The 27,401-nt window shown below is 40.4% G+C and overlaps 2 protein-coding genes across 6 annotated transcripts in view; one reads left to right on the top strand and one right to left on the bottom strand.

Moving 5' to 3' along the window:
• The window catches only part of rtn4ip1 (reticulon 4 interacting protein 1), a 58,927-nt gene extending 32,525 nt beyond the window's left edge, over window positions 1-26,402 (top strand). For both annotated transcript variants that reach the window (XM_069887480.1, XM_069887479.1), the window contains exons 7-9: window positions 2,545-2,728; window positions 7,437-7,529; window positions 23,694-26,402. In XM_069887480.1, coding sequence (XP_069743581.1) covers window positions 2,545-2,728; window positions 7,437-7,529; window positions 23,694-23,801 — 385 coding nt within the window. In that variant the 3' untranslated portion in view covers window positions 23,802-26,402. The remainder of the gene's footprint in view (window positions 1-2,544; window positions 2,729-7,436; window positions 7,530-23,693) is intronic.
• LOC138737046 (uncharacterized) overlaps window positions 23,896-27,401 on the bottom strand; it is a 320,977-nt gene continuing 317,471 nt past the window's right edge. For all 4 annotated transcript variants that reach the window (XM_069887474.1, XM_069887475.1, XM_069887477.1 and 1 more), the window contains one exon: window positions 23,896-25,414. In XM_069887474.1, the coding sequence (XP_069743575.1) occupies window positions 25,326-25,414 (89 nt within the window). In that variant the 3' untranslated portion in view covers window positions 23,896-25,325. The remainder of the gene's footprint in view (window positions 25,415-27,401) is intronic.

The following is a 27,401-nucleotide window of genomic DNA, read 5'->3' as shown; positions in this document are numbered from 1 at the left end:
AAAAGTAAGAATACTCCTTTGAAATGGTGATAATATAATTTCCTACTTCAGGAATGAGGAGCAGTGATGCTGTCAAAGTCAGGATGGGTTTGCACTGTTGCCTTTGATACCTGTAATTGGCATCAGGCACCCTTTGCTTTTGTCTGAATATCCCACCAACTGGTTTCTTTTGTAAGAAACAGACATTTGGCATGCGGCACACTCTGACCTACCATGGTTGCATCATTGTACCACATCATTTCCAACAATGCTAGTTGAGATGCAGGAACATTTAACTGCCTTCCCAAGGAGAGATTAGTGATGGAGTGTGAACAATGGTAACATTTAGTTGTGGTGAAAAGCAGCAGCAGAGAGAAATGCTCTCAACAGAAACCCTGACAGGTTAAAGTTAGGCCTGGTGATCTGAGTGAGCTTTTACTAAGTGGTTGAGCAACATTATCATAGCACATTGTTTTGTGCTTCTGGAAACGTATCAGTTCAGGACTTCAACCTTTCCTCATCCTTGGCTCCATCTTCTTCCCACGGGCAGTGAGAGTGAGACTAATGGATTGCTTATGCAAAACCCTCCATTATTCCACTATTCAACAATAACATTTATTTTAATATTTGCATATACAGACTGTGCATGTGTATAGCTCGTTGGTATGTATGTTTGCAATGTTTTATACTGAGATCCGGAGAAAGCTGTTTTGTTGTTTGTATTGGTGATGTCCTTCTACAAGGACTGCCTAAAGAAATCTCTTGGTGCCTGCCACATTGACCACCACCAGTGGGCTGATATCGCCTCAAACCGTGCATCTTGGCGCCTCACAGTTCGGCGGGCAGCAACCTCCTTTGAAGAAGACTGTAGAGCCCACCTCACTGACAAAAGACAAAGGAGGAAAAACCCAACACCCAACCCCAACCAACCAATTTTCCCTTGCAACCACTGCAACCATGTCTGCCTGTCCCGCATCGGACTTGTCAGCCACAAACGAGCCTGCAGCTAACGTGGACATTACCCCTCCATAAATCTTCATCCGCGAAGCCAAGCCAAAGATTGGTGATACTTGATCAGCCGATTGACCTCTCCTCACCTAGATCTGCCTGTCAGCTGCCAGCTCCTGCCTCACCCCCTTCCCCCTCACCTCTTTATACTGACAACCTCCCATTTACACTCTCAGTCCTGATGCAGAATCTTGCCCTGAAACTGACCATTCCACTGAGTTCCTCGGACAGATTTTTGTTTGTTTGTTGGAGGAAGAAACTTTTCTTTTAAAGATTGAGTTTCTTTACTTGTCTGAGATTTGTGCTGTGTTGTGGTGGTCTGGAATTAGACATGCAGCTTCTGACCTTGAGCTGGAGTCATCATGAAGTCTTTATCTGAGATTGAAAAGCCAGGCCTACAGTAGAAAGGTGCCCCTGATAGGACCCAGGAAAATACTGCCAATCGTTCAAGCTTTGCCTTCAATGCCTGTGGTAGTTTCCAGAAGTGAAGAGATTGCGAAATTATTTTTTTCTCTGAACATTTGATCCTCACAAAGAAAATGAGAACCAAATAGGCCTGCAGATTCTGATATTTAAAATGCATAAATTCTATATTAAGTGGGTGGGTGAAGTTACCAAAACAGCCTGGTTTCAAACTCCCTCCAAAAATATTGACTGTACTTTGTAACTCTAAACAAAAAATATTTAATCAGTTAAATTTAATTAGTTAAATATTTTAAAAATGTATTGCAGACTGCAGAATGCTTTGCCACCCTATGTATAAATGAGCTCCATAAGCTGCAGTCATAGCTTATCCATCTTGCTGGAAGTATTTCACTGCTGCCTTGAAAATTACTCTGTTGCAGGCTTCTACTGCTGTTATTCTGTTGCCAGCTGCTAGACACGGCAGGAATGGCTAGTGAGCCTCTCCTCTACAACATTTTCCTTTTATGACCTTAGATCCCTGCAAAAATGACACTGAATAAATGTGTATTGAAGTTACATATTGTAGTGGCAGTCTATTGTAATATCCTGATATCAATCTTTCAGACAAAATGTACATTCCTGGAATGAAAGATTAGCATATGAGGAACACTTAACAACTCTTGGACTGTACTCCTTGGAGTTCAAAAGAATGAGGAGAGACCTCATAGAACCATTTCAAATGTTGAAAGGCCTGGAGAGAGTACATGTGGCAAAGTTGCTTCCAATGGTAGGGGAGTCTAGGACAAGAGGGCACAGCTTCAGGATGAAGGGCACCCATTTAAAACAGATGCGGAGGAATGTTTTTACCCAGAGAGTGGTAAACCTCTGGAATTTGAGTGTATTTATGGCAGTGATTGATGGGCATCTGAATAGTCAAGGAATCAAAGGTTACGAGGTCAAGGCAGCAGTATGGGTTGAGTGGGAGAATGGATGGAATGGCGAAGCAGACTTGGTGTGCCAAATGGCCGACTTTTGCTTCTATATCTTATCGTTTTTCCACTCCTATGGATCCCAAACTACATCTGTTGCCTTCGGTGAGAATTTGCATGTGAGGTTTTCCAGGATTATAATCACCATTTGTTTTTGGTCAAGGTTTGACTTTGTCTTGGATAACGTGGGTGGACATACAGAGAAGTGGGCGCTGAACTTGCTGAAGCCTTGGTCAGGAGCTACGTACGTAACATTAGTGACACCATTCATGCTGAATGTTGATAGACTTGGAGTTGCTGATGGAATGTTTCGATCAGGGGCTACCGTCGGCAGCAAAATCCTGAAGGTAAAATTATTGCCAGAAACTTGTCATTACCCCAGACCCGTGAATACCTGGTTTAAACTGACATTCTGGTACTCAATGCAACCACACTTCCAAAGCTTGGCTTTGCAGCAGGCTGAGATGGTGTAACGCTTGTGGCACTGCAAATCGACATGTCAATTGAAAGGTTTTGAGAATTTAAACATTTTTGTCTTGAACACCAGCTAATCACGGCTGAACATTGTTTTATCAAATGGAGCAAGCAGACCAATGGTTTCCTGCTGGGTTTGCTGATCATCTGACCACCCAAACTGTCTTCAAGGAGAGGATCTGAGTAGTTGCCATTCGAACAAAATGTTCATCATCGACGACCCACCAGTATTTAAGGTCAGGAAAGGGATGCAGTAAAATCCCTGGTATCCAGCACCAATGGAGATTGATAAATGCTTGAGACTTACTCTTACATTTCCTAACTAATGCACCTGCATTAAGAATAAACAGTTTAAAAGACAAAAATTCTGTACTTTAAGTACACTGTATTAACTTCACCTGTATGAATATATGCACCTCAAAGCATTTTACTTTATATTCAGTCACATTCCTTGAAAACTTTTAGACGTCGCTGCATCTGCAGGTTCCTCCCCCCCTTCATGGAGACACCTGAAAGATAAACAATAACATTTTAGATAATTAAACCCCCCCCTCCCCAAGTTTACAGGTAAACCTCTGACCAGGGTGGGGTGACTCTTACTAAGCAGGGATAAAGAGACTCTGAACACAGTCTGATTGTAAATGACTTTACTTACCGAAGACATGTGTGAGAAGATCAGAAAAGGGATTAAGGCACACACATGGACACAACAATGAACAATGTGCTGTTACATACAATCAGGGAAAAGAAACAATACCCACCACCCCTTAACTCAGTGCAGGCACAGCTCTATGCTACTTGGGGCACTAACTAAGACACGCCCAACCCTTTACCTGTGCACACCTTACCAAATGATTTCTCCAGCGCCATTCTACGGTTCTCGGCCTGGAGTGAAGGAGGGTGGTCCCTCGGAGATGGCAAAAAAAGAGAGGCAAACACATGTAGTGCCCTTTATAGTACTGGAGTGCTGGGGTGTCCAACCCAAGTTATCTACAGTGGGGGGGGGGGGTAATTGTTTGCAAAGGCCAAATACAAAGTTACTTAAAGTGGCCCAATGATTAGGTATGCACTGATGGGTGGGGCGGAGCCAAAACTTGATTGGCAGGTGATGTGTCTCGTGACCAGGTAATGCACAGTGCTGTCACGTGTCAGCCCTGGCCCTCCACAATACAGGCATCAACCAACTCTTCATCATGGGTGACGCCAATGCTGTTTCACACAACTTTATTCAAACTGGCTGCTATGAGCAAAGCATGACCAGGGCCCTCTGCTGGCTAAATATTTCTTCCCATCTTCACCAAAGGTTTATTTGTTACTTCAGAGAAAATTTACTTTTACAATTTTAAACTTGCATTTTTAAATTTAAAAAAAAATTTCCTCTAAATTTTGCCGGTTTATTGAGGCTGCTAGTTGCTTGAATTCTGGATACCAGGGATTTTACTGTATATAAATGTGCTCCACGGGGCGGGGTTTTGGGGGGGGGAGAAATTAAAAAAAAACAAAGAATTGCTTTAGGCAGATCAACTGCATTAGATGTGCTTTGGAGCTAAGAAATATCACATGGAACTTGAAAGTAACTGAATTCATCCTGTGACAAGTTTTGGATGTTGGGCTTTATTGTGTGAAGTAAGGCTGCAAGTCTTGATCGAACATTTGACACAAAAGCAGATGATGCTGGAATCTTGAGCAAACCATTAGAAGCTCTGAGAACTCAGCAGGACAGGGATCATCCATGGTAGAAATGATCAATCAACACTTTGGGTCAGGACCCTTTATTGTGATTAAAATGAGAAGGGGAGATATTAACTACATCACTGGGTGGAAGAAGCTGGGGATGGGGTGAAAGTAGATAGAGTACTGGGTAAGGTGGGAGAGGTGCAGGGACAGGGAGAGGAAGGGACTACTGGTGGGGCAAGTTAGAGAGAAAAGTAAGAATGGGAGTACTTAAATTAGAGATATAAAAAGTAAACAAAATAGAAGTGGGATTACCTAAAATAAGAATAAATCAGTGTTTATGCTATTAGGTTTAGCTGTTGAGGAAGATTATAATATGTTGTTTCTCCGCTTCGCGTTTGGCCTCATCCTGTCAATAGATGAGGTAGAGGACAGACACAGGTCAGTACAATATTGTGGGCTGAAGGACTTGTACTGTAATGTTCTATATCTCCGTGACGTGGGAATTCAAGTTTAGATCCACAGTTAGAGTGGTCACCAGAAAACAGGAATGGGAACAAGTTATCCTCCATTCTGACAGACTGTGTTAGAAGTGAGAAAAGAAGACAAAGCAGCTGATGCTGGAGTTTTATTTTCTTCAGTGCTTGCTGTAGTTTAAAATCTAACTTCCCCTATTAGCCAGGGAACGTAAGATGAAAATGTTGCAGGTGGTAGCTGCTTTCTTGGATACGGAGGAGGTGGGTTTGCAGGTGGGTTTATCCTGTACCTCTGGATATTTTAGTGATTTGGATGAAGTATTAGATACACTGGTTATGTGGTACAAAGTTGGATGTCTCTGTGGGGATGTGAAAAAGTATGGAGGGGATTCAGGAGGATTTGGGAAAAGCTAAGGACATGGAAGATGGAAAATGGTGCAAAATGAGTACGTCATGTAAAGTTAAAATGAACGTAAGGCAGTCAATTAGGAATGCAAATAGTATGCCTACTTTAATTGTTTGAGTGCAAGAAACAAGTGTATTGCTCCAATTGTACAGATCCCTTGTCTGTGAGACTGCACCTGGAATATTGTGTACAAGTCCTTATTTGAAGAAAGGGATTCTTGTGATACAATGTAGTGAAGATCATCAGACTGATTCCAAGGACAATGGGTCTGTTGTATGAGGAGAGTTTATACAATCTCACTTGGGTCCTTTAAGTTCAGAAGAATGAAAGATGTTTGAAGAGTACAAAGTTCTTCTACAGTAGAAGAAGGATTGATGGTGGAGGTGTCAATGGCCAGTGCTTCTTTTGTTCTAACTGCAACTATGAATATTTATTTATCATTTTCTATTCATTATCTTGTTTCCTGTCTCATGGCTTATTGTGGTAGTTTCATTTGTACTATTGTTGGTGTATTTTGTGTATCTGTGTGGCTGTAGCCAGTAAGAATTCCAGTACATCTAAACATGACAATAAAGTCTAATATAATAACATGTATCCAGAAGTAGGGATTACACTTTCAACATCAGGGTTTGGACATTCAGGACAAAGAGGAAAGGAAATTTCTTCATCTGGACAATGTGTAGAACCATAGAACGCTACAGCACAGAAAACTGGCCATTTCCCTGTAACTCAACTCCTGAAGACCCAGCAACAACCTAGTAAATCTCCTCTGCACTCTTTCAATCTTATTGATATCCTTCCTGTAGTTACACATCCAGAACTGCACACAAAATTCCAAATTTGGCCTCACTAATGTCTTAAACAACTTCAACATAGCATCCCAACTCCTCAATACTTTGATTTATAAAGCTAAGACAGCAAAAGCTTTCTTTACAACCCTGTCCACCTGCGACGCCACCTTCAGAGAACAATGTATTTGCTTTCTTAGATCTCTCTGCTCCTCCGCACTCCTCAATGTCCTACCATTTACTGTGAGTGTCCTACCTTGGTTTGCCCTTCCAAAATGTATCACCTACACTTGTCTACATTAAACTTCATCTGCCATTTATTGGCCCATTCTCCCAGTTGGCCCAGATCCCTCTGCAAGCTCTGAAAACCTTCTTCACTGTCCATAACACCTCCAATCTTAGTATCATCTTCAAACTTGCTGATCCAATTTACCACATTATCATCCAGATCATTGACACAGATACAAGAAACAGCAATGGTCGCAACACAGATCCCTGAGGCACACCACTAGTTACGGGGATGTGTAGCTTTGGGATTTTCTCCCTAAAACAGCTGTGAAGTCTGAGTCAAGAAGTATACTCAAGAAAGAGATAAATACTTGTTTTTGGAGATCAAGGGAAATAAAGGATGCAGGGTTCATGTCAGAAAATGCCATGAGGCAAGATGATCTTATTGACCCATATTGGAGGGAAGAGCTCCTGCTTTTGTTTCTAATGTTCTACATTCTGCAGCTTTCAATAAGAACATGCTGTAATGTTCAAGAAATCCCAGAAATAAAAGAAGGACACTAATGCATGCAAGTAATGCCTTTACTAGAGCAAAATGTTCCACCAAGGCACTGGAGATGAGAGAAGAGGTCAGGGCCTGGTGGATGTGGGGGTGGCAGGAATGTTACTTATATTTACAGAGCACAGAAATTTGTCCTCAGCACATTGCAAAGTACGTCTACTTCCATTTAGCGGCAGAAGTCTTTGACAGCCATTCGAACACACCACATAGGCCCTTTTTTTCATTCCTTTATGAATTTATTTGTTGCTGTAATTGAAACGTATAGATCCAGGTCCTCAGTAAATTGGAGTCCTCGCTTACTTTCATCTTGAAAAAGGGTCTCGACCCAGAATCTTGTGAAACACAGAAGTGTGTAGATGCTGTGACCCAGTTGGGTCAATTATTGAAGTATTGTTCACATGTGGTCTGTATCCTGTTAACAACACATCTTCTGTCTCATCACTGCAGCATCTGAGCAGAGGCGTTCACTATCGCTGGGCCTTATTTATCCCGAGTGGTCCATCGCTGGATGAAATAATGGAACTTGTAGATGAAAGAAAGGTGAGTTTAGATGAAGAGAAACAAAACTCTATGCCCTTTTGTCCTTCACAGATGCTGCTCAACCCACTGAATTTGCCCAGGTTTTTATGTGCTCAGATGTGTCTTCAGTTCTTTACTGCCTCGAGTGCTTCTCGAACCTACCTTCAAATGTCCTCCATAGTTCATCACTTCATGGGTAAAATAAGATTCTTCTCATTTGATTGATTAGCAACAAGAATTTCAGCCCCATGAATGAAATCATCTTTTCTTCATTTAGGGCATCATAAGTTTAAAGCTCTCTAGCAGCTCAACCTTTCTCTTTGAGGTAAAAACATTTAGGGTCAAATTGTTGGACATTTTGATTGGTGTGGGTAAGTTGGGCTGAAGAGCCTGTACCCATGCTGTTTGACTTTCCCTGACTGGAGTGCACCTCTTAGTACAAGTGTATTTCTTACAGATTTTGTCATAATTTGCACCTTTCAAAAGCGAAAAGGAGTTTGTAATGTTTTGCTCCTTTCAACTTCTGCTCCAGGAATACTTTCACTAATTTGTCTTTCGTTTTCTACACTATGAGAATTAGTTGTATTGCTGACGGAGGAGTGTTGCCAGCCCATCTACCACTGTCCCTCTTGTCAACAGTGAAGTTCGAACTTTTAATCTGCCACCCGCTGTTGATCTTGGACAGTTCCAGTCTGGAGAGTAAATCTACAACCTACTGATTGGAACAACCCATGGATCATTGGAATAGCATATGTCGACTACTGTTTCGGTTCTGGTGCAAATCCAATATCTAAAGCCATGGACCCAACAACATCCTGACTCAAGTACTGAAGATCTGCTCTCCAGAATGGATCGCAACTCCACCATGGGCTCCGATAATGTGGAAAATTGCTCATTCACAAAAAGGCAGGACCAATCTAATTCAACAAATGATCATCTGCGAGCCTACTCTTGATCATCAGTAAAGTGATCGAATCTTTCTTTGAGCAGGTGGAAGTTCCTCAGCATAAACCTGCTCACCAATGTCCAGCTCTCGTCCATGCTTGGCTCAATCAATGACCAAAATGCTGAATTCTTGAGGCAGGGTGTGAGTGATTGCTCTTGACTTGAAGGCTGCATTTATTTAAGTGTGGCATCAAAAGGAAGTCAATGGAAATGGGTTGTGGTTGTCAGAAATCAATCATTCCAACCTTAGAACATTACTGCATGTGGGTTGAATCATAGACCCAACCTTCTAATGCTGCTTCATTAATGACCTCCCTTTATATAGAAGGTTGGAAATGGAGATGTTTGCTGATCGTACACTCACTATTCTAAACTACTCCTCAGCAAACAAAGTAAGACCTAGATATCAAACATGGACTGATTTGTGGCCAGTAATATTGGCACCACAAAAGTTCCAGGCAATGACCATATACAAAGTAAAAGACCATATACAAAATAAAAGAATATATCCACCTACCCTTGACAACCCAGCGACCAATATCTCAGGCACCTGGAAGAGCCACATAAATCACTATCTATAAGGGCAGGTCAGAGACTGGGTATCATGTAATATGTGGCTTGCTTCCATGCCCTAAGGCCTTTCTGCTATCTGCAAGGCACACGTTAGGAGTGTGATGGAATATTCTCCACTTGCCTGCATGTGTGTGTCATCAGCAATACTCATGTAGCTCAACATCATACATGACCAAGCAGCTGAATTGGTTGGCCCTCAGAGTGTACCATCTGCAAAATGAACTGCATTACTTACTTGGGCTACTCTTGACAGCAACTCATTTTTCTTCTGCCAAAGACAAAGAAGGCAGGTGCATGGTAACACCATGCTTGCAGAGCATGGTCTAAGTTGCACACAATCCTTGAAAAATATCATGAATTCTTCAATGTCATTGAACTGAATTGTTAATTGATAAGTGTACCAAGAAACAGTGAATAGCATTGTTATGTATGCTCTTAGTGCAAGTCAACCCATTCTTGAGTACAGCAGATAGTGCAATAATAAAACCAAGCGTTACAATAAATCAGTGTAACTAGGTCAAAGTGCAGAATTTGAAGAGTGCAGGGCATCTTCATTGACCAAATGAGGGGGCCCTCCAGGAGTCTGATAACAGGAAAGAAACTGTCCTTGAATCTGCATGTTTTCATGAATTTTCTGTATGATGGAGGGGGAAAGAAGAGACTGGGCCTAAATCCTGGAACTCTGCCTATGAGCACAGTGGGAGCACTTCCTCCTGGAGGACTGCAGCAGTTCAGCAAGACTGTTCGCCATCATCTTCCACAGGCAATTAAGGATAGTTTGCCGATGAGGCCCAGATCCGAATATTTTATTTCCTCCAGAGACTGTACCATCCATCATACAGTTCACCCTCTGGATTACTCATTCCTCTCGGTCTTGCTGTGATACCCTGTTCATTTTCATTCCACGCATTTCAAGTTTTGATCAAGGGAAAATAAGGAGAAAGATTTAGATCAGCATGTAGGTGGGAGGTTTCTTAGAGATTGTGATGTTTCAGTGTACCTGATCGTTGGTAGAGACTGCAGTTTAGTAAACTATTATTACAAAGTATCGGTGAGGTATAGCAGCACATCTCATAGTTGATGCTCATTGCAGCCATAACATGCTGGTTCTCTCAGACCCCAGTCCACTTCAGTCTCATCATTCAACCTTCATTAAATTACACTGGACAATGAAGATTTTGCTTCCTGAACACTTTGGGGTATATTTTATGGATTTTGGACTGCTGATCATGAACATTTCCTTAAAGTTGTCCTGTCACATACTGTTGTTCAGGTATAACCCATGTTTGTGATTTCCTGTCATATTTTAAGTCTACTAGTATATTGCCATGAAGAAAGCTGTTTTGCTCAGCCCCTGGGCGTGCTCTTAGTGCTGTATAAATTGTTGTCTTAGTTCTGGGCATGCTTAATCAAGATAGATGCATACAGGCTATAAAAGCAACTCACATATACAGTACATATGCTTTGCATTAATTACATTGATATAGATTCAGCACGTGTTGATGCAAATGTTCTTCAGGCAATCGCATAGTAAGAGTATTTAACAATAGCATTTATTATCTTCAGGAATATTCCTGACAATCTTGGTGCAGTCAGTGACAAACATGGTGAAAGGTTTCATCAGGGCATTGTGACCATGGAAGTGTAGTATCAGGGCAACTGGAATCCATCAATGCTGGCCGACTATTGTTGGACACTGACACAAGGCATCAGATGCTAAGTACAAATGAAAATCAGCGGCAAAACATTTTTAGGTCAATTGAGGTAACATAATGTGTCTGTATCATTTTGAGATTAAAGTAAGAGTTCATATTTCTTCAGCTTCCGACGTGATACAATAAATCTGAAATTATCTTTGTGTTCAGCTTGAAGTTGTCTATCATAATCCCTAACTTTATTTCGGGAAGCAAACCTTTTGGAAAAAAAATTGTTGTCCAGTGTTATAGGAATGGATGAGGCATTAAATAAGTTAGCACTTTTCAATTTGGTTAAATCCTCGTCAGACCAGGACAATGAGAGATGACAGCAGTGAATAGAGTGAATGTTTTGTGTTTATGGAAACTTGCCGGATACAATCTAAATGCAGGGACTAATCCATTCAGCCGTTTAAAATATCCTCTACATTGCACAGTTGTTTGAACAGTTATCAATGAGGGGGAAAATCTGTTGAGTAATTGTATAACTGCAAAGAACCAGCATTTCAGTTATGTGCCATCACTCTTTGGACTCGGTTCCATTGAGGGTATAGGAGGTGGTTCTGGGCTCAGCTTGTTTACTTAGCTTGAACAGAATTTTGCAGACTCTTATAAGCCACCCTTGTTACCTTTGGATTGCCAGTTACAGAAGTGAAACACAATGCAGGTTTGTTGATAGTCCTGGCCCAGTTGTTTTGACACCATCACACATTCATCAGTTTGCTGCGGCTTCTGCTCCAACTCTTCCCTCAGTTTGTTTTCTTCCATTCTTTCTTATCCAAATGCAACACAGGATAAAGGATCAGAGGAGACAATAAAATTATCAGAGAGAAGGATCTTTTCTAAATGCATCATTAGTGTCAAGATCTGCCTGAAAAGTTGGTGGAAACTGATTTGAGTGGCATATTTCAAATGCAACTTTGATTGATAGTTTTTTTAAAATCTGTAGAGACACGCTAATAGACAAAAGGTAACTAAATTTAAAGTCTAAATCTAAACTTAAGAATTGTATGGTGTGCTGGCCTTCATTTGTCTGGCTATTGACTTAAAGAGCCTCAATAAAACTCTGGTTGGATCACACTTGGGAGGTATTGGATTCAGTCCTGGTCACCTCATTTCCTGAAGGACGTGGATGCTTTAGAAAGGGTGTCTGGATTGGAGAATGTCTTATGAGGGAAGGCTGAGTGAGCTAGGGCTGTTCTCTTTGGACTGATGAAGGATGAGAGGTGACATTACCTGAAGGATGTGAACAAGATTATGAGAGGCTTAATTAGGGTCAGTTGTCAGCACATTTTTCCAGAGCTGACAACAGCAAATACCGGAGGACATCCTGTTTAAGGTGAGTGAAAGTTTGGGGAGATGTCAGAGGTGAGGTTTTTACTCAATGAGTAGTGGATGCCTGCTAAGGATGGTGGTGGAGACTGGTTAACGCAGACATTCAAAAGACCCTTGGATAGGCATATAGATAAAATAAAAATGGGGTTATGGATGTGAGGAGGTTGGAGTTCAAAAATATGGAGATTTTGTTTTTCTGTGTGTGGATCAGGTTTCACATGGAATAGTGTGGACAGTGTTGTACCTCTTGCAGTATGGTTAGGATACCAGCTAGCAGCACTAGTGATCAGGACTGGGGTTCCAATCCCACGTTCTCTTTAAGAAGTTGGTACATTCTCACTGTGTCTGCGTGTTTTTCCCGGGGGCTCAGGTTTCCTCCCACCATTTGAATCGCACCGGGGTTGTGGTGTAATTGGGCGGCACAGGCTCATGGGTCAAAAGGGCTTTGTTACTGTGCTGTATGTCTAAATTAAAAAAATTAAAGGATAATGCCACTGGAGACAGCCCAAAGGACAAATTCCTGGGATGAGTGGGTTGTCCTAACAAGTGAGATTTGACAGCTTCGATCTGAATTCCTTGGGATTTAGAAGAATGAGGTGACCTTATTGCAACATTGGATAGATGTTTTCACTAATTGGTGAGTCAGGATGAGGAGATGTGGGCACATAATAAGGAGTCAGTAAATTTAAACCATATAACAATTACACCACAGAAACAGGCCAGTTCGGCCCTTCTAGTCTATGCCGAACACCTTTTCCCACATAATCCCATTGACCCGCACCCAGCCCATAACCATCCACACCTCTCTCATCTATGTACCTATCCAACTTTTCCTTAAATATTAAAATCGAACACGCATCTACCACATCAGCCAGAAGCTCAATCCACACTCCCACCACCCTCTATGAAGAAATTCCCCCTCGTGTTTTCCCTAAACTATTCCCCCTTCAATCTCAATTTATGTCCTCTTGTTTGAATCTCCCCAACTCTTAATGGAAAAAGCTTGTCCACATAGATTATATCTGTCCCCCTCATAATTTTAAATACCTCTATATAATCACCCCTCAATCTTCTACGCTCCAGGTAATAAAGTACCAGCCTGCTCAACCTTTCCCTGTAATTCAAACCCTGAAACCCAGGCAACATTCTCATAAATCTCCTCTGCAATCTCTCTATTCTGTTTATATCCTTTCTGTAATTCAATGACCAAAACAACAGTATTCCAAATTTGGCCCCACCAATGTCTTATACAACTTCAACTTGACATCCCAACTCTTGCATTCAATACTCTGATTGATGAAGGCCAACGTACCAAATGCTTTCTTCACCACCCTATCTACATCTGACTCAACTTTCAGGGAATTATGCATCAGAATTCCTAAACCCCTTTGATCTACTGCACTCCTCGATTGTCGACCATTTAATGTGTCTGACCTTTGCTGAATAGTCCTACCAATTTATCAGTATTAAACTCCATCTGCCACATTTTAGCCCACTCTTCTAACTTTCCTATATCCCATTGCAAGCTTAGATAATCTTCTTCACTTTTCACAACACCAATCTTTGTATCATCTGCATATTTACTAATGCAATTGACCACCATATCATTTAGATCATTAATATATATTTAACAAACAACAATGGACCCAGTACCGATCCCTGAGGCACTCCACGAGTCACAGGCCTCCAATTTGACAAACAATTTTCCACCACTACTCTGGTATCTCCCATTCAACCACTGTTGAATCCATTTCACTACTTCAACATTAATACCTAATACTTGAACCTTCTTAATTAACCTCTTATGCAGAACTTTGTCAAAGGCCTTACATATAGACAACATCCACAGCCTTCCCCTCATCAACCTTTTTAGTAACCTCAAAAAACTACAAGATTTGTTAAACATGATCGACCATTCACAAAACAGTGTTGACTACTCCGCATCAATCTCTGTCTTTCCAAATAATTGTATATACCATCTCTAAGAACACTCCCCATTAATTTACCCACCACCGACTAATATTAAACTCACAGGCCTATAATTACTATGTTTACTTTTTTTAAACAGTGGAGCAACATGAACTACCCTCCAATCCTTTAGCACCTCCCCTGTGGTCACTAACATTTTAAATATTTCTGTTAGAGCCCCCATTATTTGTACACTAACTTCCCTCAGGGTCTTAAGGAATATCTTGTCAAGACCTGGAGATTCCTGCTCCTTTATTCTCTTTAAAATAGCCAATACTAGGTTCTCATTAATCTGTATATTATCCACGACCTCACTATCAGATTTCCTTATGTCACCTGAAGAAAAAAATAATAATTTAAAATTTCCCCCATCTCTTCTGTCTCCTCACATAGCCTACCTCTCTGATTCTCAAGGGGCCCAATTTTATCCCTCACTATTCTTTAACTTTTAATGTACCTGTAGAAACTCTTTGGATTTATTTTACCTTGCCTGCCAAAGCAGCCTCATATCTCCTTTTAGCCTTTCTAATGACTTTTTTTAAAAACCCTCCTTATATTCCCCAAGCACATCACATGTTCCCTGCTGCCTATAATCAGATGGACACATCCCTCTTCCTCTTAACCAAATTCCGAATATCCTTTGAAAACCAAGGGTGCCTATATTTTCTAACCTTGCCTTAATCCTCACAGGGACAGACTGACCCTGTACTCTCAAGATTTCCCCTTTGAATATCCTCCAATTATCTGTTACATCCTTACCTGAAAATAAATGATCCCAATCCACACCCTCTAAATCCTTTTGCATCTCTTTGAAATTTGCTTTATTCCATTCAAGTATCTCAACCTTAGGCCCAGCCCTATCCTTCTCCATTATAAACCCAAAACTAATAGTATCACTAAACCCAAAGTGTTCCCCTGACCTATCTCAATCCGTAATAAGAGATCCAATATGGCCCACTCTCAAGTCAGTTCTTCTATGTATGGATTTAGAAAACTTACCTGATTACATTTGACCAACTCCAACCCATCCAGCCCTTTTACAGTATGGGCGTCCCAGTCAATGTGTGGAAAGTTAAAACTCCAATAATCAGCACCTTCTGTTTATTACTGCTATCTCAGTGGTTTTCAATCTTTTTCTTTCCACCCACATACCACCTTATGCAATCCTTTACTAATCACAGAGCACTTATGGCATAGGGAATACATAGTGAGTGGAAAGAAAAAGGTTAAGAACCATTGCTATCTTTTTACAAATTTGCTCCTCTAATTCCCTCAACCCATTAGGTGGTCTATAATACACCCCCATTGGTGTTTTCATGCCTTTCCCATTCCTAATATCTACCCAAATAGTGTCACTGGATGAGCTCTCCAATCTATCCTGCCATGCACTGCTGTAATGTTTTCTCGAACAAGCAATGTGACTCCTCCAAATTTTATCCCCCTCTTCTATTGAGATGGTCATGCTCCTGTCAAGGTAAAAAGTACAACCAAGCCACACAGTACAGTCCAAATAGACTTTATTGGAATAACGCTAGCGGGAATGAGCAGTCTGTAGTGGTGGGTAGGCAAGGTCACCTCACTTAGACTGTCTGGTCTCATTCAAAGAACACAGTCCCAGAGTACAATATTTAAGGCATACAAATTGGATATAATTTCTTTGAAGGTATTGCTACAACTTATGTTTTACACTTTGCATGTCTTCTTCCTGAAGACAGTGGAAGTGATTTGTTGTGTACAAGCTATAATTAAGAGACACCCTTCATGTATACAAAAAAAAAGTCTGGAAGGGTTTCTCTCAGTACACATCAGTATCTGTTCTCTGCCTGCCGGATTTCTAGTTTCCAATTACACATGCAAATGGAGAGTGTCATACTAATCTTATAAATTCTTGAAGTTAACAATGGTACCAAAACTTTAGAACAAAAACAATGCCATTCAGGGACTGAGTGGCGCTGTCAGTGCTACTGGTCGTTTACTGCAGCCTTTGACAATCGACATCGCGTCTGACAAGTAGTACCCCAATCAGCTGCTTTTGGGCTGGAAGCAGATTTATGAATGGGCTGCCTTTTGACAGCTCATTGACTAATCAGTAGTCAGTTAGCTCTATTGTGTTAAAGATAGCAGACATTGGAGCCCAGGGTGGGGTGCTCTGTAGAAGAGGTGAGAATTAATTCCTGTCTGAGAGGTTTGGTAGACTTAAGTTTATACCATGCTCTCTGGAAGCTTCTTGATTGAGTAAACTTATGTTGGTCTTCTTATAACAATTTTTGTGTGGCTATCTTAAAAACACAATTTTCTACACTGTCATCCCTAAAACAACGGAATCCTTGAATATTTAGCTGCCAGTCATACCCCTCCTGCAACCAAGTTTCACTAATGGCTATAATATCATACCTCTACATGTCAATCCATGCTCTAAGCTCATCCACCTTTCTTGCAATATTCCTTGATTTGAAACATATACACTTGAGAGAATGTCGCACTTTGATTACCATCTATCTACTTCTATCTCTCCTCCCCCAACCATTAACTTTAATATTCTTGTTCTTCTCTCTTCAGATCTATGTTTTCTACCCTAATCTCTGCACTCTAATTTTGATTCCAACCCCCCCCCCCACCAAACTGGTTTAAACCCTCCCCAACAGCTCTAGCAAATCTGCCCACCAAAATATTGATCCCCCTGCAGTTCAGGTGCAGCCCATCCCTTTTGTACAGGTCAGACCTTCCTCAGAAGAGAGCCCAATGATCCACAAATGTGAACCCCTGCCCCAACTCTTAGCCACGCATTCATCTGCCACAACTTCTTATTCCTATCCTCTCTAGCACATGGCACTGACAGCAGTCTTGAGATTACTACCCTTGAGGTCCTGCTTTTGAACTTTTTTCCCCTAACTCCATATATTCTTTCTTCAGGACCTCATCCCCACTTCTATGTCATTGGTCCCTAAATGGACCATGACATCTGGCTGCTCGCTCTCCCCCTCCAGAATGCTGTGTCATCGATCAGAGACCTCCTTGACCTTGGCACCTGGGAGGCAACATACCAACTGGGAGCCATGATCTTGTCCAGCAAACCTCCTATCTGCTCCCCTAACTGGCAAGACCCCAAATGCAAGAGATCTCCCTCCCACCCCTTTCCTTTTGAGCCAAGGGGCCAGCCCCCTTGCCAGAGACTTGACCACCGCAACTTGTCCCTGGTAGGTCCCCCCCCCCCCCCAATAGTACACTTATTATTGAGGGGGAACAGCCGCAGGGGTACTCTGCACTGTCTGTCTCCTTCCCCCCCCCCCCCCTTCCCTTTCCTCACAGTGACCCAGTTAGTTCACTCTTGTCTGTTTGGGGTGATTGTCTCCCTGTAACTCTTATCTATGATTGCCTCTGCCTCCCTTATGATCTGAAGCTCATCCAGCTGTAACTCCAGTTCCCTAACATGGTCTCCCAGGAGTTGCATCTGCAATACACCTTTACAGGTGTTTAGTCATCAGGAACATTTGTGCTGTCCATGACCTCCCTTATCCTGCAATCAGAACACAGTACTACCCAACTGCCTCCGTTACCTACTCTTAAATTAAAATAGACTTACCAACTTTACCTCACTGGGAGCTCTTCCTCAGCCTCTGCTCGCCGAAGTTTCAAAGTTCCACTCCTTCACTATGCCACTCACTCACTGGGCTGCTCCTTTATCTAACTCACCCTTTATTGGTCCTTGCCAATTAACTCAATTACCCAATTGGAAAGGCCAAAGTCCTGACCTCGCACCCTTTTTAAACTTTTCTAAAATCTACTTAACAACATGACACACTTGTCCATCCTCCAACTCTGTTTCTCCTCCAACTCTGAAGGTGTGTAGAAATTTCTTCTTCCTGAGGATAATGAATCTGGAATTTTCTGCTCCTGAGGGTGGAGGAGGCCTGATCATTTGATATGTTTAAGATAGAAATAAGTAAGTAAAATTGAAATATTTAAGATAGAGGAACTGGGCATTCTGGTGAACTTGCTTGGAAGAATGATGCATTAAAACATTCAATTTTTTAAAAATGGTAATATTTTAACTAATTAGGAACGAGACTGTAAACACCATAAGCTCATTACTTACCTGTTGTTTGGTCACGGGTGCCAGTGGTGACCTGGGGTCCGTGGGCCTCTTCACACGAGCTGCATATGTGCGGCTTGGCACTGCTTACAGAGCTGTAGCGTGGCCAGTGCACGTGTGGTTGGCTTGGTGGCAGAGGCTTCAGCTGGGTCCGGCATGTCTGCCAGTGTGCATGCATGCTTGGCTCAGGCCTGGCAGTGAACAGCTGCAATGTGGAGTGTGGTGCACATGGTGGTTGGAGCACATATGGCAGTTCAGCAGCGTTTAAAAGGTTCTTCAGCCAGTGTTGGCAGTTGAAACCTGAAGGAGGGTGAGTTAAGGGTCATAATTTCTAATGACCGTTTTCAGAATCATTAATGATCAGGTGACTATCTTTTAGGCCTCTTTAAATGTGTTGTTAAGAATAAAGGATTTATAATGAATTTGTGTTAGAAATTATTGGAAATGTGTCACAGATAAATACCTAATTTAGCCTCCAAGCAACTTCAAGGAAGTCGCTGCATTAAATCAATAGAAATTATTGTATTAAGTCAATAGAACTTTATTGTTTGGAATAGAAGATAGAAAATAATATGGTGACCATCTTTGAAGTTCCTCGAATTGTAATCCACATCAATCTTCTATGAGTATTGGCCAGAAAGGGTTTTAAAATCTCTAATAGCAAAGTGTCTTATAATCATGTTGGTGAAGCTATTTCTTGAAAATCAGTGATATTACTGATGAAAGCTGCAGTGGAAACTCATTTGTTAGCAACATCCATGCAAAATGGTAGGCTTAACTCTGTGGACTCCTGTGTATTTGTGAAAAGTTTGAACACAGATTGGATTTTGCAGCATTAGTCCAGAGAGGGCTGTTGATTTACCTTGAGTTGTGTGTGCTTGAGGGATGGTGGAACAAGACGAGTACAAAAGGCTGAAGCAGTTGCTGGCTTTGCCATTAAGAAGCAACTTATCAAAGACATGAAGGTTTCAGAACTTAGAGAAGGACTGAGTCAATGGAATCTAGATGCAAGTGGAATTAAAAGTGTTCTCATTGCAAGACTGAATCTGGCGATGGAAGAAGCCAAGGCATCGGTTGTTGGGAATGAAGATATTGCAAAATCATTGCAGAAGACAACAATTGAATATGACGACAGCAATGTGGAATTGGCTGAAGACATGTCATACTATGTCAGCAAAGAGGATAAGGAAGAAAATGTACAATTCAGATTTAAAACAGTCAGACTTCTGGGCAACAACGGATGTACCAGAAGTAAATCCAGAAGACAGTGTATCAAATGCTAGAAATAAGCAAAAACAGTTCTAAGGTGGGCTCTGGGGCTTCCTATGCTTCAAGTACTTTATCTCAATGTATAAGGGTTCAAGCACAACAAGATGCGATAGAGGAGAAATATGCGTAAGAGGAGCAGCTAATGAAGCAACAAATGGAACAGGAGGACCAGCAAGTGAAGCAGCAATGGGAACTAAGATTTAGAAAAGGGAACAATGGGATCTGAAATCAAGGCTTGTTGCTAAACAGGCTGAAGTGAAGGTACGGACAAGTTCGAAAGGATCCATTGTTCGAAGTGACCTATCTTGGAGGTTTGATGGTGGGAAGTTGTCATGTGAAATGCGACTATTTGATGCTAAGGCAGAACATTTTGTACCATGGTCACAAGGCATAAATATATATGGACAAATTCTCTTCCCCCCCCCCCCCCCCCCCCCCCCCCCGGAGCATGGTATTGCCAGGGCTCAATCATCACCACCTTAAAGATATGAGCAGGTTTTGGTCTACCCAGCCAGAATTCCATTCACTACCATCAGAGTGAATAAAGACATGATATTGTTGGCTACAGAAATTATTTAAGCCACAGTGAACAAAACAATATATTGTAAATCATGGCAAAACTAAATGAAATTACAGCTTTATTAATGCAGCAACAAGGTCTCCATTCCTTACACAAGGAGATTCAAGTTTTTAACAGAAATCCACTTCAATATCAATCGTTCATTAGATCTTTCGAACATATTATTGAAAATAAGAATAAAAATGTCATAGATCATCTTTATTACCTGGAGAACAACTAAAGGAACTGGTGAGGAGTTGCCTACATATGGACCCAGAAAGGGGTTTTGCTATGGTGAAAGCATTACTACAAGATCATTTTGGCAATGAGTATAAAATTGCCAGGGCCTATATAGATAAGGTTCTTTCATGGTCATCAATAAAATCAGAGGATCGAAAGACTTTACAAGCATACACCCTCTTTTTTAAGAGGATGCTGCAATGTGATGGAAGATATTGGCTGCATGAGTGAGCTTAACTTAGCCTCTAATATGTTAATCTACACCAGCAAATTTTCTTTGAAGTTGAAGGATTTGTGGAGAACAAGAGTTTGCAAACTTCAGACAAAATATGAAAAGGAAGCTACCTTTGAAGATATTGTGGAGTTCCTTGAATTACATGTGTAGCTCACAACTGTACAAGTATTTTGGAATATCAAGGATTCTCCAACAGCAAGCAAAGACATAAAGTAGTTCAAGCCACAGCCTCGTCCGAGTTGTAAGTAAGGAAAAGGATAAATTAAATGAAGAAAATAAGAGTTTGCATACTGAGGAAAATGTCTATTCTGTAAAGGTGAGCATACTTTAAGAAAAGTGTGCGCAGTTAGAAATGAAGACATGAGGAGAAAAATCACTTTTCTAAAGTAAAATGGAATATGCTTTAGCTGTCTGTGTAGAGGACACATCAGTGTGCACACGCCATGACCTGCTTGGTTCAGGCCCAGTGATGAATGGCTGCAATATGGAGTGTGGCGCACACGAGGTAGTTCAGCAGTGTTTAAAAGGAGGTTCTTTAGCCAGCTTTGGCAGTTGAAACATGAAGAAGGGTGAGCTAGGGGTTTATAATTTCTATTGAGTTTTCAGTATTATTAATTATCATTTGAATATCTTTTAGGCCTCTTGAAATATGTTATTGTTAAGAATAAATGATTTAAAATACAATGGAATTTTTGTTAGAAATGATTGGAAATGTGTCATGGATAAAAGTCACTGATTTAGCTCAGTGGTTCTCGACCTTTTTCTTTCCACTCACATACCTCTAAGTATTCCCTATGCCATAAGTGCTCTGTGATTAGTAAGGGTGGTATGTGGGTGCAAATAAAAAGTCTGAAAACCACTGTTTTAACTGTACCTAATTGACTCGTTTCATAACTCCAAAGGAAATGGGCCAATGACAATCTTTCTCAAGCAAATTATTTCAGTAACACTTGGGTCTTTAAGTAAGACTCAAACATGTAAATCAGTGGTTCTCAACCTTCCTTCCCACTCACATACCACCTTAAGCACCGATGGCATAGGGATACTTAAAGTGATATGTGAGTGGAAAGAAAAGGTTGAGAACCACTGGTTTACATGTTTGGTCTTACTTAATGATCCTGTCAAATGAAGTGTCCTGAGGGTTTCTTTGTGAAAGGAATCCCCCCCCCCCCAGTGAACTTATCCACTTTATGAGTGATGTGTTTTGCAGTTCTTGTTCTGATAGGTGGCGATCTTATCCTGACTGAACAGCAGCTACGGAATGTTGATGTCCTCTAGTTTTGGACATTGCTGTTCTACCAATGCCTCTCATCCTTCCCAGCTTTAAAGAGAAAAGCCCGAGCTTGGTCAACCTTGCTTCCCAAGGAGTGTTCTCCAATCTAGGCAATGACCAGGTAAATCATCTTGGCAACCTCTCTAAAGGACCTGCATCCTTCAAAAATGAGGTGACCACAACACAATACTCTGCGTAGTCTAACCACAGTTTTATAAAAGTGCAACATAACCAGTTCCTCACACAGCTTTGCTAACTATCTCTAATAAAACTGCTCTCCATGTGTTCAGACATGCTGTCCTTAAGAATCCTCTCCATAGTTTGCCCACCACTGATGCAAGACTGATTGGTTTAGAATTCATTAAGACATGGAGTGATGGTTCACAACATCATTTCACACATTTGATTTCTAAATCTATTGCTGGAGAAAATATACTTTTAATACTCATTGCATTTATTGTTTGCTTTTGGAGCTCTGATCAATATCAGTGAAGAGAGTTGGGTCTGAAGGCCCACATGATATTTGTGTTGGTCTCAGTAGCAGATGAGAAGTTCCACGTGGCTGGTCTTATTCCAGGTAGATTTAGTACATGAGCAGAGATTTCTTGCTTGAATTACCTGGATGAAACTGCAGCCAGAAATATTGTGCACAGGTTTGGTCTGCCCACTTAAGGAAAGAGATGCTTACACTCGAGACTGTGTAGGTGCACCTGCTGGATTCATGAAGGGAAGAAAAATAAACAGACTGGGGATCTGCAGATGGGTATGGAAGAAGTGATCTCATTGAAGTATAATGAGGCTGGTTAGTGTAGGTGTGGAGTTGAAGATTTCCTCTGGCTGGAACATCTAAGAACAGGATCACAGTTTCAAAGCCCAGGTTTAGGGTGAACCTTTCAAATTCTCTACCAACAAGGCTCATTGTTCACGATGTACTTCTATCAAGACCGAGTCCTGGTTTTTCAACTATTGTCAAGCAGAGGTCAGTAGATTTTTTTTTCATGCAGGGAATCAAGGCAAGTGGAACTAGTGTACGAAAGCAAATTAAAAGATCAGCTTTCATGTCATCGAATAGCACACATCAGATACAAAAGGGCTGAATGGCCTCCGCCTTGCAGGTACTTACTCCTGTTGCTCAATAATTTCCACTGGAACCTACATATGGAGCTTCAATTAAGATAGGAACATCGTTGAAGTTTTCCTGTCAGTCTTTTTGGGTAATATATTGACCTATGTTATACTTTGTTAATGACTGGCGTCATGCTTATTCTATTTTATATTTCTGAATGATGTAACTGGTAATATCACCTGCTCTCACCACTAGTGAAATGTGCCGAAATAAATTGCGCGCATCTCAGGAATTTGCCCATCTGTTTTACAATTCTCCACGAGTGTAAAAGGCAATCAGCATGTACACACTGCATTTTATTTATTTTTAAAATCACTTGTCTGGCTTTTGATGTCAGGTGAATTAAATCAGAGTTCTTTAACCACCCTAAAGCATTTTGTGAAGAAATTAATTTAACAGTTCATGCTAATACATATGTTATTCACGAGCTCTACCCATAGAACAATGAATAGTTAAATCGTCTAATTCAGGCCTTCCTACTGATTGAAGCAGATGTGCTTTTTGTCATATTGTGTTGAGAAATGTTTGCTATTAACATTGAACTTCATCTTTCACACAAACACAGTGGAAAATCTTTTCAATTGATCTGTTTCCCATGTATATTATAGCTCTAGTCTTCCTCTTTTTGCATTTTAAGCTGAACTTCAAAGATCACTTATTCCAGAGCAAGTTTGGAAAGATTGATATACCCACTTCTAAAGCAACTAGTTTAGTCTATAATGTCTCATATTGGGAATGTACAGGTATCACCAGACAGCTGCAAACATCTGTTGCTTTTTTTGATCAACTGTGAGCATTGTACTCAAACCTGAACTGCAATTGTGTTATTGGTGGAAGATGGTGATTAATTACTGAAATACTCTCTCCTATTTCAGATCCAACCAATTGTGGAGCAGATTTTCCCATTTTCAGAAGTTCCCCAGGCTTTCCTGAAAATGGAAGGTGGTCATGCAAGAGGGAAGACTGTAATCAGCAGGGATTAGAGAATGATTGAGATTGGCGACTTAATCTGCACAAAATAAAAATATTTAATTCCATTTTGAGTGGAGTAAAAAAGCATTGGCTTTAGGACATGACTTCAATTATAAACATTTTATTTAAGTTTTTGCATAAACAATTTAAAAAAAGTTACAAATACTGCGATCCAATGCTGATGGTAACAACTAAATTCTGCCCAGGGTAAAGGGAAATAAAAGTCTACTTTTTAGGTACCAAAATAACTAAAGAGATATATATATATAGAAATATTCATTCATATTTACATCACAAGTAAGTTGACAAGTGAGAGAGAGCAGAGGTAAAATATCAAACCCATTACTAAAGTTAATGCAATTACATTGATACAGCTCCCGATTCATCCCAGTTACATGAAAAAACATCTGTAATTAAAAGGTTATAAAATTTTGAAATTGAAAACTGCTCATCACTATCTGAGGTAAGCAAGTCTGCAGATGATGCAAAACTGGAGCAACACAAAGAAGGTGCCTACTGCTTTCCATGGATGGTGCCTGACCTGCTCATATCCTCTAGGACTTTGTGACCATCTGATGGAGATAATTGAACAGTACAGCTATTTAAACATTCGCTGCCTTCATAACGTAAAGAGCTGCTGGGCTTGCCAGTAAGAACTCTCTCAATATGCTACAAGGACAAATAGCCACATCACAATTCTCTGTCAGGAAATGCATGTGAAATTTCCTTTTAAAATCTGTATATTACTGAATATCAATTATGTTAAAATAATCAAGACCAACTACTCTATCACGCAAAGGATAAAGATGCTAGGTTTAAACTACAGCCTTAATACACATTTCAAGTTTTAAAATGGAAGATATCACAAGGAGCTGGAAACTTTTTTTTTTAAAGTTTTAAAATCTTAACATTACCCTTGATTAGTGAAAAAAGTGATTAGAGGAAATCCCATATCCATCTTACTTGTCAAGAATATATTCTAAACTTTTAATATTTTGAACAAAGGCAGGAAAGAAATTACAATATAAACATTCAACGTGACAGTTATTTAAATTGTTTTACTTTGAACGTATACATTTGCAAACTATTATAAATTAACATCTATAGCAAGACCTTTCCAGAGAATTAATATGTCTGTAGTGGATCATGTAAAAATATATCTTCATGCCAATACATTAAGTTGCAAGTGAAGCTTCCTGAAGCAGATTTCCAGTGTTCAGTAAAACCAATGAGCAGTGTTTTAAAAAATATTTCAAAATACTTTTTATACCAGGTATGAGATTTCCTCAGTTAATTAAAACAAGAGCAGCCATTTGCCAATATTGAACTAAATGTGACAATAAAGATATCAGACAAGATTATGTTGCATGAAGTTGATGGTAGTTGTTAAATATGAAATTATCTTACTTGGGATTGCAGTATTCTACGTAGGGAACTTAAATGAAAGTGTAACATTGCACTGACAGAAGATAATTTCTGTGTAACATTTGGAAATTGCAGCAGGGCTTTCCATTTCTCTTTCTGCCCCGAAAGGATCAAAGGATCTCAATGTCCCACTTCTGTGTTGGTCGATTCTCATCAAATTTGCTGAGAATAGCTTGATTTTTGTCATAATTCTGTCCCCCTTGAAAACAAAAAGATGACACCTGTTAAGGTATGTCAACATGATGTGACTACTTAACCTTTCAACTGCGGCCACCTGATAACAGAAGAGCCAAGCTTTCATTGCAATTCATATCACTAATGTCAGATGGAAGCCTTGACCCTCTCCCAGCTGAAGAGCCTTGTTGGACTTCTTTAACCCAGTTGTTAATGGGTGTTGTTGGAATATAGGGGTTAATTAATCATAGAAAATATGTAGAATATATGCTTATGTACCATTCATTTTGTATACATGAATCCAGTGCTATGTAACAATTTAATATTTACCTCATGGTGAAGGGAAAGAGTAATGTAAGTAAGGGGCAGCCACAGTATGTAGCAAAGTTGGCTGATTACAGTAGGTTTAGAATTGCCTGCTCCCCAAATACAAAAGAGAGAATATGTAGAAAACAATTTAGTAGGAAGGTTGAGGCAAAAGGAGGTGTTGATTAGCACAGGAGACGATTGCCAGACAAGAACAAAGAGAATCCTGACAGAGACTGTCAGAAACAAAGAGAATAGAAACTAACTCAAGTAAGAAGGCTAAGACAGAAGGAGGTGTTGAGTAGAGCAGAAGAATATGGCCAGAAGAGAACAAAGAAATAATTAGAAATATCTGGGGTATGAATTGATTTCTGATCAAAATAACAGGATATTCTGGCCTTGAGGATTAAGATGGGTGCTCTACACCCCAGATATCTGCAGAGCAGGAAATTACTTGTGATAAATCTTATGCAAGAAATCTAGCAAAGAAAGCCAACTTTTGTTCTGTATGATAATGAGATCTAGCAAAGGAAGCCAACTTTTGTTCTGTATGATAAGGTTGAGCTATATAAACTGTAGAGACTGGACAGTAGAGGTCAGTCTTGGGGAATAGCTCACTGTGCAGGTGACCTATGAACTAACGACTGAACCTGAGCTCTGTTAAGCTTTATTCTTGTGCTGTGTAATAAACTGATTGTTGAACCGAATACCTTCTCCTATCACTTCATTCAACGAGCACGCTGGACTCAGACGACACATAGACCAAATTGAGGGGAGGGTAAAGCCAGAGTCTGACAGTGGGGGCCGACAGCTGATTATTGGCAAGTACGAAATGCCTGTCCCGCGTCGGACTTGTCAGCCACCAACGAGCCTGCAGCTGACGTGGACATTACCCCTCCATAAATCTTCGTCCGCCAAGCCAAGCCAAAGATGAAATAAAGGAAAATTGACAAAGGAAATTCACACCAGAACTTCTATTCCTAATTTGGGAGATGCAAATTTGAAGGGCCACACAAATTTACGCTGAATAATCTTGATCACATCTCTTCAAATTACATTGTAAAAAAAATACAAATTTGTTCCCATCTTGGTTGCTGGAGATTATATTTCCCTTCCCTGCAGGTGATGTTTCTCACTTAAAGGGCAATAGTGATTTTAAGTGAATGCAGGTGAACATATACCGTGATTCTACTGGCTACAAATCAAGGGTGGCACTCAACATCAGGTGCATTCATCCCCCCTAGTAATGTTTTGCCTGGCTGAATTAACCAACAATGAATTAATGAAGAAAACATCTACAATCAAAATTAAATCTTCCAGTCCTAGTGAATGCCTTCCACTGATCTAAATTTTGTATTTAATGCTGCAAGTAAAAAAAAACCCCAAAGTTTACTTGTACTGATTGGTAAAATATTAATGATACAAAACCAAGAGCTGTTGCTTTTAAAAAGAGGATCAGATGGACAGGCCATCAGTCAAGTTATTGATTAAAGGCAATTAAATGGATACGAGGCACAGAACAACCCTGATCTTATTGAATGGATGAACAAGATTGGTAGGCCATGCAGACTTACAGTTAATGCTGGAAATTCAGTGTGAATTAACAAGGACTTCACTTATTTTACACCCATAAAAAACTAAAGAATAGTGCTCATGTCAGTATTACCCTATGGTGTAATGAGGTTTCTCTTTATTTCAATAGCTTG

This window comes from Narcine bancroftii, chromosome 6 (assembly GCF_036971445.1).
Source record: "Narcine bancroftii isolate sNarBan1 chromosome 6, sNarBan1.hap1, whole genome shotgun sequence".
Lineage (NCBI taxonomy): Eukaryota > Metazoa > Chordata > Chondrichthyes > Torpediniformes > Narcinidae > Narcine > Narcine bancroftii.
The sequence above is the reverse complement of the archived record's forward strand: the minus strand, read 5'-3'. Positions and strand labels throughout refer to the sequence as shown.